The sequence below is a fragment of the Canis lupus genome, chromosome 21 (assembly GCF_048164855.1).
Source record: "Canis lupus baileyi chromosome 21, mCanLup2.hap1, whole genome shotgun sequence".
NCBI lineage: Eukaryota > Metazoa > Chordata > Mammalia > Carnivora > Canidae > Canis > Canis lupus.
The window spans coordinates 7123427-7139593 of record NC_132858.1 but is presented as its reverse complement, the minus strand read 5'-3'; the positions used below and the strand labels follow the sequence as shown (position 1 = coordinate 7139593).

The 16167-nt window shown below is 47.0% G+C and overlaps 1 protein-coding gene across 3 annotated transcripts in view; it reads right to left on the bottom strand.

Moving 5' to 3' along the window:
- Nucleotides 1-3404: 3404 nt before the first annotated feature.
- The window catches only part of LOC140612571 (DNA-binding protein SMUBP-2-like), an 81534-nt gene continuing 68771 nt past the window's right edge, over nucleotides 3405-16167 (bottom strand). For 2 of the 3 annotated variants that reach the window (XM_072790255.1, XM_072790256.1), the window contains one exon: nucleotides 3767-4044. In XM_072790255.1, coding sequence (XP_072646356.1) covers nucleotides 3782-4044 — 263 coding nt within the window. In that variant the 3' untranslated portion in view covers nucleotides 3767-3781. Of the gene's footprint in view, nucleotides 3479-3766; nucleotides 4045-16167 lie in introns of those variants that run through there. The other variant, XM_072790258.1, reaches the window with a different exon arrangement.

Genomic DNA, 16167 nt, shown 5'->3' with positions numbered 1-16167 from the left:
CGTAGTGACAGTGAGTGAAAGTGACTCCACTGCAGGCCTGTTGTTTCTTTGCTTTTTTTTTTTTTTTAATAAGATTTTATTTATTTATTTAAAAGAGTGAGCAGGAGAGCACAAATGGGGAGAGGGGCAGAGGGAGAGGGAGAAGCAGGCTCCCCACTGAGCAGGGAGCCCAATGTGGGGTTCAATCCCAGGACCCCGAGATCATGACCTGAACTAAAGTGATATGCTTAACCGACTGAGCCACCCAGGCACCCCCACACACACCTTTTTAAAGAAAAAATCCATCTTATGCTCATTACTCAAGTGCACATCCTCCTCAAGAGTTAACAGTTGATGGAGGCACCTGGGTGGCTCAGTCGGTTGGATGTCTGCCTTCAGCTCAGGTCATGATCCCAGGGTCCTGCTCTGCGGGGAGTCTGCATCTCCCTCTCCCTTGCCCGTGCTCTTCCTGCTTGTACTCTCTGTCAAATTAATTAATTAATTTAAAAAAATGTAACAGTTGATGGCAAAATCTTCCAAGCTTATTGCAACCCATTTATCTCTATTAAGCGTTATATAACATAGCATGTATTTTTAATTATTTTTTCTGCATGCATTTTTTTAAAGTTTGTATTTGTTTAATTTTATTGGAGAGAGTGAGAAAGGGCATGAGCAGGGGGCAGATGGGGGGCAGAAGGCAAGAAAGAATCTCAAGCAGCCTTCAAGCCCAGCTTGATGCAGGGCTTGATCTCATTACCCTGAGATCATGACTTGAGCCGAAATGAAGAGTAGGAGGCTTACCAGACTGAGCCATTCAGGCTCAGAAAGAAAATATATTTTCCCCTATCCATCGTAGGTTGTGTGGTTGGGACTCTGTGAGTGAGACTGGCAAAGACAGACGAAGGAGAGAAAATGAAACAGAAGTTTATTAACATGGGCATTGCATGGAGACACACTGGAGCACACTGGGCAGAGCAACCAGTGTGGTGGTTAGAATTTAAGCTTAAATAGACCATCTTATAATAACCGTAAGAATCACCTAAGTTAAAACCAAGGCAAAGGGGATTTGGGCTGCTGGTCAGAGGACCAGTGTTGGAACGTGACAAGGAAAAGAATGGGAAAAGAATGTTAAGCAGATGGGAGTCCCAGCCTTCCCCACTGATTTGCGTGGAGAGCCCTCCACTTCCTGTGTGAGAGAGGCAGACTCTTTACAAATGGAAATTACCTTTATAAATGTAAATTTCCTTTACAAAAAAACCCTTGTGCCCTGTTTTTAGAGGTTTTCCTGAATCTGCTGGTTTTCAATGGCTATTTTGCTCAAAAAAACCCCAAAGGCCAAAGAGGCCTATTTTGGGGTGGCATATGCTGGCGCCCCAACCCTTCTTCTCCCCTCCGGTTGCCTGGGAACTGCTCCCAGGACCCCCATCTGAGGACCCTGTGCCTACAGAGGTTGACCCAAGGTACCGATCTTGCCATTCTTGATGTAGTTAGTGTTCAGAATTCTGTAGGGTGGCACGTGGTTGGCGCTCCTGCAGCCCACTCTAGGCTGGACCCCACCAAGGCACAGGGTGCCTTAGGGGCCCAGGGAAAAGGCAATCCCATCAGATGTTAATGTTTGTTGCTGTCGCAGCCACAAAAGTACTTCTCCAAAAACAGCCAGCCCTCTCTCCAGGCAGAAACAGCTGAGCCACATTTGGAGTGCTAACTCTGTGTGTGTGTGTGTGTGTGTGTGTGTGTGTGTGTGTGTGTGTGTGTTAAAGAGATTCAATGTTTTGGAAGGAAAATCAAATCAGAGTGAATGTGAATGTTATCCATTGCAAGCCTTATAAAGAGGATTTGGTTGGGACTCCCGGGTGGCTCAGTGGTTGAGCGTCTGCCCTTGGCTCAGGGTGTGATCCTGGAGTCCCTGGATCAATTCCCACGTTGGGCTTCCTGCATGGAGCCTGCTTCTGCCTTGGCCTGTGTCTCTGTCTCTGTCTCTCTCTCTCTCTCTCTCTCTGTGTCTCATGAATAAATAAAATCTTTAAAAAAAGGAGGATTTGGCAAATTGTTTCAAAAGTATTAGCATTCACAGACTGTTTCTATCAATTCTAGAAATTTGTCCTAAGAAGATAATCAGATATGTGCCCAAGTGTGTATGTACAAGGACGTGCATCATAACTGGATTAATAAATAGCAAAATGGGATAAATGCGGACGCCCAACAATACAGGGATGCTCAAATAATTACAGCCATGTGGTGGGCACTGTGCAGTTATCAAAGACCAGATCGATCTTTTCCTGGGGCTGGGCGAGATGCTATCCAACCTGACTCTTGGGATCTCCTAGAAATAGAAACTGACAAGAGGCTAAACAGGTTTCAGGCAAGGCTTTATTGGGGTTTAAGCTCCAGCACAGGGGAGGCTCACAAAGGAAAGAATCCTCAGGCTGACTCCCCACGGAGGGTGTTTTAAAGAAACCCAGGAGAGGAAAGGGTCCTACCGAAGGATGCAGGGCTGTGGACTTATCAGCACCTGTGCACTCAAAGATGATGCTTCTCTCATGTGGCATGTCTAACTAGCATGTTCAATCTCTACCCCCAGCATGTGATTATTTTATTTTATTTTATTTTATTTTATTTTATTTTATTTTATTTTATTTTTATGATAGTCATACAGAGAGAGAGAGAGAGAGGCAGAGACACAGGCAGAGACACAGGCAGAGGGAGAAGCAGGCTCCATGCATGGGGAGCCCGACGTGGGATTCGATCCCGGGTCTCCAGGATCGCGCCCTGGGCCAAAGGCAGGCGCCAAACCGCTGCGCCACCCAGGGATCCCTGATTTTTAGTATTATGACAGGAAAAGTTGGGGAAGGGTCACCACTGGGGTCCATCTTGGTGCAGACTAGTTTGGTCCACTCTTTGCCAGTCTTTGTTGTGAGCATCTCCCTCTCAGCTTGCATCCTCCTTCCCTCTGAATTCCTGCAAGATAAGCTATACAAGAAGCATAGAGCCTTAGCTTTTTCTTCTCCTTACGGAGGCAGCCGAAGATTTTGCGGTCAGGGTAAGGGGACCCATGTCCAGCTCCTGCTCTGTCTCTGGGGTGGGGACCACCAAGAATAAGAGGTACTTTTGGAGGTGATGGATATGTTCACTGTCGATTGTGGTCACAGTTTCCCAGGGGTACATGTATGTCAAGACTTACTGAATTGTACACTCTAAGTTGTGTGGCTTATTGTACATCAGTTATGCCCCAACAAAGATGTTTGTTTGTTTGTTTGTTTGTTTGTTTCTTTCTTTCTTTCTTTCTTTCTTTCTTTCTTTATTTATTTATTTATTTATAAGATGTTTTTTAAAAGAACCCTGAAAGGGGCACCTGGGTGGCTCAGTCGGTGAAGCATCTGCCTTCAGCTCAGGTCACAATCCTGGGTCCTGGAATCAAACCCCTCGTCAGGCTCCCTATTTCACAGAGAGCCTACTTCTTCCTCTGCCTGCCGCTCCCCCTGGTTGTTCTCTCTCCTCTCTGTGTCAAATAAATAAATAAAATAAAATCTTTTTTAAAAACATAAAAATTAAAAAATAAAAGAACCACAAAAAAGAACCGAGCATTCAACCAAACAATGTTTCAAAAATATTCAATTAAATGGCACATGTTATCAAAATAAAATGAAGGTGGAGGGGAATAATTTAGCTCAGAGTTTTGGGAGAACAATTTGGTGGTTTGCTGAAAAATGTGAAAGTGTCTTAACCTAGAAAATTTCCCTTCTTGGTGTTATCTTACCAAGGACACAGCTGGAATGATCTTACACACAGCAGTCCAGTGCCATTATACCCAAAAGAAAAATCCCACTTCACAGTTGCTTGCAAGGCCCTCTGTGACCTGGCAGCCTACCACCTGCAGCCACTCTGGTCTTGCTGTTCTTAGAGCCTGCCACGCTTCAGAGCGCTCTGTCTGCTGCTCTTCACCTGCGAGGCTGGAGTGTGGGTCCTTTCTCCATATGTTCAGGTTCCTGTGCAAATGTCCTCTCCTCACACTGGGCTTGCTGCTGCAAGTCCCTCCCCACAGCAGTGCTGGGACACAGCATGCTTCTGGAAAAGGAAAGAAGCTGATGTGTATTTCACATCATTTACCAGAATAAGGTCCAAATGGATCCAAGTTTGTTTTTTTTTAATAATTTTTTAAAAGATTTTATTTATTTATTCATGAGAACACAGAGGGAGAGAGAGAGAGAGAGAGAGGCAGAGGGAGAAGCAGGCTCCATGCAGGGAGCACCAGACGTGGGACTCGATCCTGGGTGTCCAGGATCATGCCCTGGGCTGAAGGTGGCACTAAACCACTGAGCCACCCGGGCTGCCCTTTTTAATTTTTTTAAAGATTTTATTTATTTATTCATGATAGACACACACACACACACACACACACACTCAGAGAGAGAGAGAGAGAGAGAGAGGCAGAGACACAAGCAGAGGGAGAAGCAGGCTCCATGCCAGGAGCCCAATGTGGGACTCGATTCCAGGACTCCAGGATCACACCATGGGCCAAAGGCAGGCACTAAACCACTGAGCCATTCAGGGATCCCCTGGATCCAAGTTTTAAATGTAAAATCTGAAAGCATACAAGTGCTGGAAGAGAATATAGGAAAATTTCTTCGAATAATCCTAGAGTGGGAGGACGCATGGGTAGCTCCCTGCGAGGAGCCTGCTTCTCCCCCTGCCTACGTCTCTTCCTCTCTCTGTGTGTGTCTCATGAATAAACAAGTAAAATATTTTTTAAGAAATCCTAGAGTGGGGATAAATTTCTCCATGAGTCAATAGTCAGAAATCAATGGAAATTGATTTAACTATAGAAAACAAATCTTCATTAAAAAAAATCAGAGTTGAAAGATAAACTGATTAGCCATCAGAGATATGCAAATCAAAGCCATAGTGAGATACTCCTTCATCGCCACTAATAAAGTGTTAAAAAGCAAAATTCAACTGAGTAAATTTGAAGATCTAATTGGTTTTAATGATTCATGAATTGGGCAGCATCCCACCTAGTAAATAGAAAGGAGCTCCAAGAAGTTGTACAAAATCGAAGGCTTTTACGGCCAGAAAGGGGCAGAAAAAAGTTTCTAGCAAAGAGTGGATTCTTCAGGCAAGGTTACCTTCCCTTGGTGGAAGGCAGGGGCCTATCAAGCAGACGACCTCCCTAGTATTGATTAGGAAATTCTAGACTGTTTAAAATTCCATTTTTAGGGATGCCTGTGTGGCTCAGCGATTCACCGCCTGCCTTTGGCTCAGGGTATGATCCTGGATTTCCAGGTTCAAGTCCCACATTGGGCTCCCTGCATGGAGCCTGCTGCATATGCAGGGAGACCTCTGCCTATGTCTCTGCCTCTCTCTGTGTGTGTCTCTTGTAAATAAATAAATACAGTCTTTAAAAAAAAAATAAATTTCCATTTCTGGGAGAGGCTGAAACTGCAGTTAGGAGTTAAGTCTTTGTTTACTGATGTGGGGTTCAGCACAGATGACTCCATTTGGGGGCCTGTCACAGCTTTGGTTTTTTTTTTTTTTTTTTTTAATGTATTTATTCATTTGAGAGAGAGAGAGAGGAGGGCAGAGGGAGGAGAGAGAAACTTTAGCAGACTCCTCACTGAGCTTGGAGCCCAAAGCAGGGCTCAATCTCATGACCCTGAGAACATGATCTGAGCTAAAACCAAGAGTTAGACACTCAACTGACTGCCATCTGGGGGTACCATGGGGCCTGTTGTGTTTTTTTTTTAACAATGGCTATAATCAAAGCTATCGGTAATAACAAGTGTTTGTGAGGATGTGGAGAAAGGGGAACCCTCGCGCACCACTGTTGGGAATGTAAAATGATGCTTAGCCAAAAAGAGGAACGAAGCCAAATGTTTCTCATAGATGAGTGGATAAACAAAACATGATCTATCCATACAATGGGACATTATTCAGTCATAAAAAAGGAAATTAGAACTGACATATTACAACATGGATGAACTTTTTGTTTTGGGGAGGAGGGAGGGAGAGAGAATCTTTTTTTTTTTTTTAAAGATTTTATTTATTTATTCATGATAGTCACAGAGAGAGAGAGAGAGAGAGGCAGAGACATAGGCAGAGGGAGAAGCAGGCTCCACGCAGGGAGTCCGACGTGGTATTCGATCCCCGGCCTCCAGGATCGTGCCCTGGGCCAAAGGCAGGTGCTAAACCGCTGCGCCACCCAGGGATCCGAGAGAGAGAATCTTAAGCAGGCTTCACACCCTGTGCAGAGCCCGATGTAGGGTTCAATCTAATGACCCTGAGATCATGACCAGAGCCAAAACCAAGAGTCAGATGCTTAACCAACAGAACAATCCAGGCACCCCTTGAAATATATGCTTTAAATGAACGAGTTGTATCATATAGAACTTTATTTTGATAATGCTCATTATAAAAAGACATACCGGTTAAAAAGTTATTTTTTCAGCACAATCTATGAAAAGGCCAACAACCTAGTAGAAAAATAGGCAAAATGTATGAGCAGTACACTGAGAAGAAATACAAATATTCCCCAAGTTTGCAAAAAAGATTCTCAGCCTTACTCATAATGAAAAAAAAAAATACAAATTTAAATGCACTAAGACAGTATTTTTCACTTCTGGGACTGGAGAACTCATCCCAAGCAGGGGGGAGGGCAAACCAAGACAACTCCAAGGAGGGTGTAAGGATTAATTTTATTTGTCAACCTGACTAGGCCAAGGTCGGGGGGGGGGGGGGGGGGGGGGGGGGGGGAGCCGATATCTGGTCCCACATGATTCTGGGTGTGCATATGAGTCTGCTTCTAGAGGAGATTAACATTTGATTCAGTGGATTAAGTAAATTAACCTACAGTAAAACTTGCCGGTGGAAGAACTGACTTTTGTGCAGTTAACCATTGCAGCAACTTCATTGCAGTTTATAAAGCAAAAGACAGGAAATGCAAAATGTCACAGGACACAAATAAATCATGGTAAAATAAACTATACGATGGAACACTGCGTACCTTCAAACAATATATAAAGTTAAATGACCCCCCCCACCATACTCCCTCTCTATGCAATTACAGGAAAATAACACCAAGACATCTTTTTTTAAAAATCTTTTTAAAAGATTCTTTTTTAAGATTTTATTTATTTATTCATGAGACACACACACACACACACAGAGTCAGAGACACAGACAGAGGGAGAAGCAGTCTCCATGCAGGGAGCCCAATGCGGGACTGGATCCCTGGTCTCCAGGATCACACCCTGGGCTGAAGGCAGCACTAAACCACTGAGCCACCCGGGGCTGCCCCCAACACATCTTTTAAAAGGAGAGGGCTATAGTAAACCATAGCAAGTTTCCTTTTACACGAGAAAGAAGGGAAATATATATATATATACACTCTCATTTTTTGGTTGCTGTTCATGATTTTTTAAAGTTTTAATTTAAACTCTAGGGAGTAAACATACATTGTAATATTAATTTCATGTATACAGTATAGTGATTCACCACATCCATACATCACCTGGTGCTCATCAGAAGTACCCTCCTTCATCCCCATCACCTATTTCCCCACCCCCCCCACCACCTACCTCCCCTCTGTAACCAGTGTAATCAGTGTGTTCTCTACAGTTCAGAGTCTGTTTCTTGGTTTGCCTCTCTGTCTCTCTTTTCCCCTTTGCTCATTTGTTTTGTTTCTCAAATTCCACATAGGAATGAAATCATATAGTATTTGTCACCCTCTGACTGATTTTGCTTAGCATAACACCCTCTAGTTCTAGCCACATCATTGCAAATGGCAAGATCTCATTCTTTTTTGATGGCTGATAATACTTCATTGTCTATATTCACCATATCTTCTTTATCCATTCATCAGTCAAGGGGCACTTGGGCTGTTGCCATAATTTGGCTATTATAGACAATGCTGTTATAAATACTGGGGTGCATGTACCCCTTTGAATTCTGTATTTTTGTACCCTTTGGGTAAATACCCAGTACTGCCATTGCTAAATTATAGTTTTATTTTTAACTTTTTGAGGAAACTCCATTCTGTTTTCCAGAGTGGCTGTACCAGTTTGCACTCCCACCAACAGTGTACAACACTGTATCCTTGTATCTGTATCCTTGCCAACACCTGTTGTTTCTTGTGTTGTTGATTTTAGCCATTCTGACAGGTGTGAGGCAATATCTCATTGTAGTTTTGATTCGCATTTCCCTGATGATAAGTAGCATACATGACTCATTTTGCTTGTTTTTTTCCCCCTTGTATTTTTATAAGGAAATATTGGAAGGATAATACAAGAAACCTAAGACTGATTACCTGTGTGTCAGATGGGGCAGATACCACTTTCCCTAGATCTTTTTAAAAATATTGATTTGATATTCAAACCACATTAGTGATTAGAGCATATTTCCCACTCAAAAAATAAAATATCGGGATCCCTGGGTGGCACAGCGGTTTGGCGCCTGCCTTTGGCTCAGGCCGCGATCCTGGAGACCCGGGATCGAATCCCACGTCAGGCTCCCGGTGCATGGAGCCTGCTTCTCTCTCTGCCTGTGTCTCTGCCTCTCTCTCTCTCTCTCTGTCTGAGTGTGACTATCGTAAATAAATAAATTTAAAAACAATTTAAAAAAAATAATAAAATAAAATAAAATATCCCCTCCTCACCCACATGCAGTGCTTCTAGACAGTGAGCCCCAAGAGGGTGGCATTATTTTGTTCTATTTTGTTCATCTGTTGTATGTCCCCAGCCTGAGAAAGGTGAGGCACACAGCAGGTGCTTAAGAAACGCATTTGGGATGAATGGTTGAAGAGAGTGAGATTGGAAACCAAGTAAAAGCGAGAAACAACAGGGACGCCTGCGTGGCTCAGCAGTTGATTGTCTGTTTTTGACTCAGCGCGTGATCCTGGGGTTCTGGGACCGAGTCCTGCATCGGAGTTCCCACAAGGAGCCTGCTTCTCCCTCTGCTTGTCTCTTCCTCTCTCTCTCTCTCTGTGTCTCTCATGAATAAATAAATAAAATCTTAAAAAAAAATACACAAGAAACAACAGAGAATGCTTGAAATAGATAAAGGTGCATTCAAATTGTATAATATCATAAAGCAGTGAAGGACGTAGGTCCAGACCAACTGATTTCCAAAATGTACTGTGAAGGGGGAGGGTAGGAAGCAAGTTCCAGAACCGTATACACAACTTAGTTTGGTGTCACTAAAAGAGAGCTCTAAAATAAAACTGTGTATTTCTAGATATACGTAAGGTGTGATGTAAGAAGTGCAAAAAGTCTGGAAGAAGATCTTCCAACACTAAGGATGTTGGTTACTTCTAGAGAGGGGAGTTGGATGGAGGTGGGAAGGGAGGGGACGAAGGGGCTTCCAGGCAGCTTCCATTTATCCCCAAGAGAATCCATCCGTTGGGGAAAATGAATAATGTTAAATTAAAAAGAGAAGATGAGCACTTCATAGGCCCTACTCTACGACTTTCATTTTGTAAAAAGCAGGAAAGGAGGGTCTTAAGATCTTTAGAAAGCAGCACAAAGGACAGAAAGGAGGGGCGCCTGGGTGGCTCATCCCCTTAAGCAGGTTAAGCATCAGACTCTAGGCTTCCCCTCAGTTCCTCGCTGTCCTGGGAGGAGCCCTGCTTCCCCTCGGGGCTCCCTGTGAGCCGCCTGGAGGTGCCCTCTCTGCACTCCCCCCACCCATACTCCCTCTCGCTAAAATAACTAATAAGTTCTTAAAAAAGAAAGAAAGAGAGAAACGAAGGAAGGAAGGAAGGAAGGAAGAGAGGGAGGAAGAAAAGACCCACCAGAAAGGAAATACCCCCCAGCGTTAGGCCCTGAGATTCCAGGCAACCTTGTAAAGCTTTTTATTTTCATTTGACGGTTCAGTGTTTCCTGCGCTTCCACGACGAACGCACTTTACTGTGTGATTCGAAAACGTGATGAGGACGGACCAGAGCAGCGATGCGCGGCGCCCACCCCGACCCTGCGCCGCCAGCCGCGCCGCCCCCGGGCGGGGACCCCGAGCTCGGGCCCTCGCTCCCCGGGCCGCGCCGCCGCCCCTCCCCCTCCCCCCCTCCCCTCCCCCTCCCCCCACCCACACACTCGAAGCGCTAACGAGCTGCCCAGCGCGACCCTGGGACGCAAATGGAGCTGTGGGTGGGCCCCGGGGGGGATGGGTGGGGGGCGTGGGCGCCCTCCCCTGCCCCCAGGACCCCCGGCACCCAGGCGGGCTGCTGCGTCGGTGGGTCCCCCTCCGCGCCGGTCGTTTCCGCGTCCCCGCCCCCCGCCGAACTTCCCCCTCCCCTGCCGTCCAAAGCGAGTGATCGCAAGGAAATCGCTCGTCTGGCAGCCAATGAGCGTCCAGGCAATTTCCCTCTTTCCCATTCCACACCAGTCTTGGCGGGTTGGCCCGCCCGGCAGGGGACCCGGGGGCTGTTCCGGATCAGGGTCGCGGACCTTAGGGAAGGTGGAGTGTCCTGCATCCCAGACCTATTGGAAGACCCGGAAGAAGGGGTTCATCAGTCTCTGGGAGAAATCTGGGGAGGGAAATCTTGGAGCAGGTGGTATCTGACTTTGAAGGAGAAGTGAAATTTTTCCATAAAGGAAAAGAAGACCGGGCTGTATTTCAGGGTCAAGTTCAGAGCGGGAGCTGGGCTCCTGCAACCTCCAGGCATTGGAAGCTGATGTGTGGGTGCTCTAGGCATCCGCCAAAATGTCCCTTTGACACACAATGGAATATCCAGCCACAAAAGGGAAAGAAGTCCTGATACCTGCAAAGACAAAGATGAACCATGAAAACACGAAAGGAGCCTGACACCAAGATCATATAGTGCTGGATTTCATTCATATGAAACATCCAGAGTAGGCAAAGCTGTAGAGGTAGAAAGTAAAGTAGTGCTTGCCAGGGAGGCAGCAGGTATGAGAGGAGCACTGCTACTGGGAATGGGGTTTCTTTTAGGAGGGGATTTGTGGGAAATGTTCTGGAATTGCATCATGGTGGTGGTTGCGCAACCTCTTGTATATATTAAAAACCACTGAATTGTATACTTTAAAAGGATGAATGTTATAGCACGTGAGTCATATCTTAGGTTTCTTTTGGGGGGGAGCACTCGCAGGGGGCAGGGACGGGCAGAGGGAAAGAGAGAGAGAGTCCTAAGCAGTCTCCTCCGCACTCTACATGGAGCCTGATGTGGGGCTCCATCTCAGCACCCTGAGATCACACCCTGAGCCAAAATCAAGAGTCGGATGCTTAACCATCTGAGCCACCCAGGTGGCCTTATAGCGTAGATTTTTTTAAATGGGGGAGGGTTATGAGCAGAACCCCAGGTGGATGCAGCATTGGCCTGGCTGCTGCCCGTTTTGCAACAGAGGAAAGTGTACCAGCTCTGGGCCACGCAGTGGGCAGGGCTGCAGCTAAGCCAGAACTCAGGTGCCCTGTGAGCATTTTCTCTGGAGTCAGGACTAGGTTTGATTTACCGCATCTCCCTTCCTAACGTCTAGCTCATGGCTGTGCACAAAGACAAGCGGTGAGTGGGGAAGGCACCCTGAGCAGGGAACAGTAGGAACAGATGCCCAGAGGCTGGAAGTGGAGTGAAGTCTTGAGGGAAGGAGCACAGAATTCATCGAGGCTTGTTTTTTTGTTTTTGCTTTTTTTAAAGATTTATTTATTTATTCATGATAGACACATAGAGAGAGAGGCGGAGACACAGGCAGAGGGAGAAGCAGGCTCCATGCAAGGAGCCCAACGTGGGACTCGATCCCACGACTCCAGGATCACGCCCTGGGTCGAAGGCAGGCGCCAAACCACTGAGCCACCGAGGGATCCCCTGTTTTTTTGTTTTTTAAATATTTTATTTAGGGATCCCTGGGTGGCTCAGCAGTTTAGTGCCTGCCTTTGGCCCAGGGCATGATCCTGGCTGGAGTCCCGGGATCGGGTCCCACATCAGGCTCCCTGCATGGAGCCTGCTTCTCCCTCTGCCTGTATTTCTGCACCCCGCCCCCCGTCTCTCATGAATAAATAAATAAAATCTTTTTAAAAAATAATAAAGATTTTATTTATTTATTTATTTAGAGCCCAAGAGAGAGCACCAGCAGCGGGGGCGACAGGCAGACAGAGAGGGAGACACAGGTTCACCACTGAGCAAGGAGCCTGGTGCAGGGCTTGATTGCAGGACCAGCCCAGGACCCCGGGATCATGATGTGAGCTGAAGGCAGACAGCTGCCTGAGCCTCCCAGGCGCCCCTTCATTGAGGCTTGTAAGCACAGCCTGGGTGGCTCCTTAAGTACAGATTTAGGAAGGCCTTCAAAGCAGGCCCAGTTTCATGGGTGTGCCACCCATGCTGTTACAAGAGCCAGCAATCAGAGTGGCCCTGTGGTTGGTTTAATGCTCAGCTGTCACCGTCCTCAAATGCTTTTTTTTTTTTTCTTTTTTTTTAAATTTTTATTTATTTATGATAGTCACAGAGAGAGAGAGAGGCACAGAGACACAGGCAGAGGGAGAAGCAGGCTCCATGCACCGGGAGCCCGACGTGGGATTCGATCCCGGGTCTCCAGGATCGCGCCCTGGGCCAAAGGCAGGCGCCAAACCGCTGCGCCACCCAGGGATCCCCGTCCTCAAATGCTTAATCATTTTCAAACAAGAGTCTCTGCATGTTCATTTTGCCTTGGACCTGACAAATTATGCATCTAGGTCTGCCTGAGGCCACAGGGTGCATCAAAGTTGTTGTGACTCAGAAGGTGACCTTAGGCACACCACGAAGAAGGACAGACAGGAATGAAGTTTAAAGATTCTTGAGGAAGAATTTGTGATGGGTTGAGGACATGGAAAAGAAGGGCCCACTGGGAAGGGCATGCGGGAGCTCATACCCATCTACCCACCCATCTATCCACCCATTTACCCATCCATCCACCCATCTACTCACCTATCAATCATTCAGCTAACATTTCTGAGACCCAAGATGAGTTAGGTGGGGTTACAAAGGTTTCTACCTTTAGGAACTTATGCTCCATTGAAAATATAAGCTGGCCTTACCTACCCCATGCTAGGTCATGCACCCTGGGTCCCCCTCCTTGTTTTTTCTCCTTTGCCCTTTCTTTTCACACAAAAGAGTGAATTTGCTGCTTGTCTGCTTCTCCCACCAGAATGAGGGCTCCTGAGGACAGGGCTTGGTTTAAAGGCTCTATTACTGCAGAGTTCCAGTATCTAGAACAATCCTGGCACATTGGAGGTGCTCAGTACATATTTGTCTGATGAATGAATGAATGAATGAAGAAATGAATGAATATGGTTCAGATCAGGGCTGGATTCAGATTTTTTTTTGAGAGAGAGAGAGAGTGAGAGAGAGAGAGAGACCACATGCACAAGCAGAAGAGGAGTGAGAGCCAGAGGGAGAGAGAGAGAGAAAATCTTAAGCAGACTCCACCCCCAGCACAGAGCCTGATGTGGAACCTGATCCCAGGACCCTGAGATCATTACCTGGGCTAAAATCAAGAGTTGCCCACTTAACCAATTGAGCTACCCAGGAGCCCCTAGATTCAGATCTTTTGAAAGCCCTCCTTGCTAAAAGGATTAGGGTGACTTCCTCATATGTAATTTAAAAGATACATACTAAAATGAGTATAAGAAAATCCTTCAGAGTTTTAACTTTCCCCTTGGTGGTTATTTGCTGCTTTCTTGGACATAAGAAATATAACACACACACACACACACACACACACACACACACACACACCTATTTTCTCTGTGTCCCTGCTCCACTGGCCCCTGAAACTTGCCTTCTCTTCCTGGTGGGTAGCTCAGCCCTATCATTTCACCTGGGGAGGGCCCCTCTGGTGAGGATTTGGGAGGATCAGAATGGGGTGTAGTGTGGCCGGGTGGGGGCTCACAGGGGAGCAAAGCTGGTGACGGAGGCAGGGCCAAAGCAAGAGGCTTGGAGCCATATCTAGGTTGAAAGGCAGATGGAGGTGAGCCAGAGAAGGCATCTGAGAACAGGTCCCAGCGGAGGAGGAAAACCTGGGACCAGAGTGACTCACAGGTTACAGGAGGAGAAGGCTCCCGGGAGAGGAAGATGAGGCAATAGTGAAATGTAGCACAGGCTTCCAACAGGATGGGATCTAGAGAAGGAGGCAACTGTGGTTTGCCAAGTGGCCTCTGCTGGTCCAGGGAGCTTGTGGGTCACCACAGTCACTAATGAGCTTCGGGAGGACTCGTGCTGGAGGTGAAGGACAAGATGCAGGATGAAGGGGCCCCTGAGGATCTCACATTCTGCAGTCACTCCCCGGTTAGCTTGTTGCCTGGCATACAGCAGGTGCTCAATAGATTCTTAAAAGTTCTCCCACCCCTCTGAGATGAGTTGGTGTATTTGACCCTCCTTTTATTTTTTTATTTTTTAAAGATTTTATTTATTTATTCAGGAGACACACACACACAAAGAGAGAGAGAGAGAGGCAGAGACACAGGCAGAGGGAGAAGCAGGCTCCATGCAGGGAGCCCGATGTGGGACTTGATCCCGAGATTCCAGGATCAGGCCCTGGGCCGAAGGCTGCGCTAAACCACTGAGCCACCCAGGCTGCCCGACCCTCCTTTTGTAATTGAAGAGGGCCTGCTAGGGACAGGAGGGGACAGGCCTGGGGCAGAAATTGGGGCAGGGCAGTGACCTGAGGCCCAGACGGTTTGTGGAGCATGGAAAGCAGATATGCTTGCTCTGGCTTAAACCTAGAATCTTCAAGTGTTTCCTGCTTGGGATAAGGACCAAAGGAACGTGTCATTGGACTCGGCAGAGCCAGTGCTTTTCTCAGGCCTTGATATTTGCAGTCATCCTAGGTCTTTTTTAAAGGAAAAGAAAATATGGAATACATTGGAAATGTGAGGATAACACCATGTATGAGTAGGAAGGTGCAGTACAAGCTGGAGGTCCTGTACAAATGGTCCCACGGTTTACCAGCTGCCCTGTGCTGCTCCAGGGGGCTCGTGGGTGTGGGTGCCCCCAACTCTTTCCCAGCAAGGTCTCCCCTAGTGTTGCATTGCTGCAGAAACGCAGGAGGATGCTATGGGCAAAAAAAGAGGTCCAAGCTGCTATCTCAATGTCTCTGCCTCTAAGAAGTTTGACCCTGGGTGGCCTGAGAAGTGAGCCCATTTATAACAAGAGACCCCAGAGTCCTAGGAATGTTTGAAGGCCCTCCTCTCTCATCCTTCATTCTCTGAGACGCTTTGTACCAAGTGTCAGCTCTCGGAAAGGCATCCGGCTCTCATGCACAGTAATGTGTGTCGGATAGGATTTTCAGTAAGTCAAAAACAGGACTCTCAAATACAAAGTGAGCAAATGTCAAAGATTTAAATTTATCAGTGAAGGAAAGAAAAAAATAAATAAATAAATTTATCAGTGAAGGACCCAACAGGATGGTGGGAGGAGGAGGATTCTAGAGGCTGAGTCCAGAAGTTCTGACAGAGGAGAAAGCTGGAACATGATGGCTAGGGAACTATTTCGACTCTGTGAGTTAACAGAAAGTATGCATAGGGGCTCTGCCCACCCCCCCACCCCCTCCCGCCCCTGCCCCGCAGAGCTCCTGAAATCCTTGCAAACTCCTAAGCAATAAGAGCGCTGGCACCATCTGTCCAGGCGACTCTGGGGGGACCCCGGGCTGGGGGCTGGTCAGCAAAAAGACCAAGTCAGTATGAGAAGCTTGAAATTCTTGGCTGCCCCCTAGCCCCATTCTTCAGAAAACAGAGAGGGGCTGGAAATGGAGTTAGCAATCCCTCATGCCTACATGAGGGAGCCTCCAAGACACCCCAATAGCACAGGCTGGTGAATGTACCCACGCTTGGAGAGTGATGCATGCCAAAGCCATGGAGACAGAAGCTCCAGACTTGCCCTATGTGCCTCCACTGGGCTGTTCATCAGCATCTTTGTCATATCCTCTAATAAACCAGCAAGTCTAAGTAAGTGTGTCCCTGAGTTCTGTGAGCCACTCCAGCAAATTCCTTGGACTCCAGGAGGGGTCTTTGGAACCCCTGTAGAGGGTTGGCCAGAGCACACATAACAACCTGCTATCTGAAGTGGTGGGCACAGGGGAGCCTTTGGTGAGGATCAAGCCCTTAGCCTGTGGGATCTGACGCTATCTGGGTAGACCATGTCAGAATGGAGTTGAATTCCTAGACACCCTGCAGGTGTCTGAGAATTGCCTATTGCTGTGGGAAAAACCTCCCCGTGTT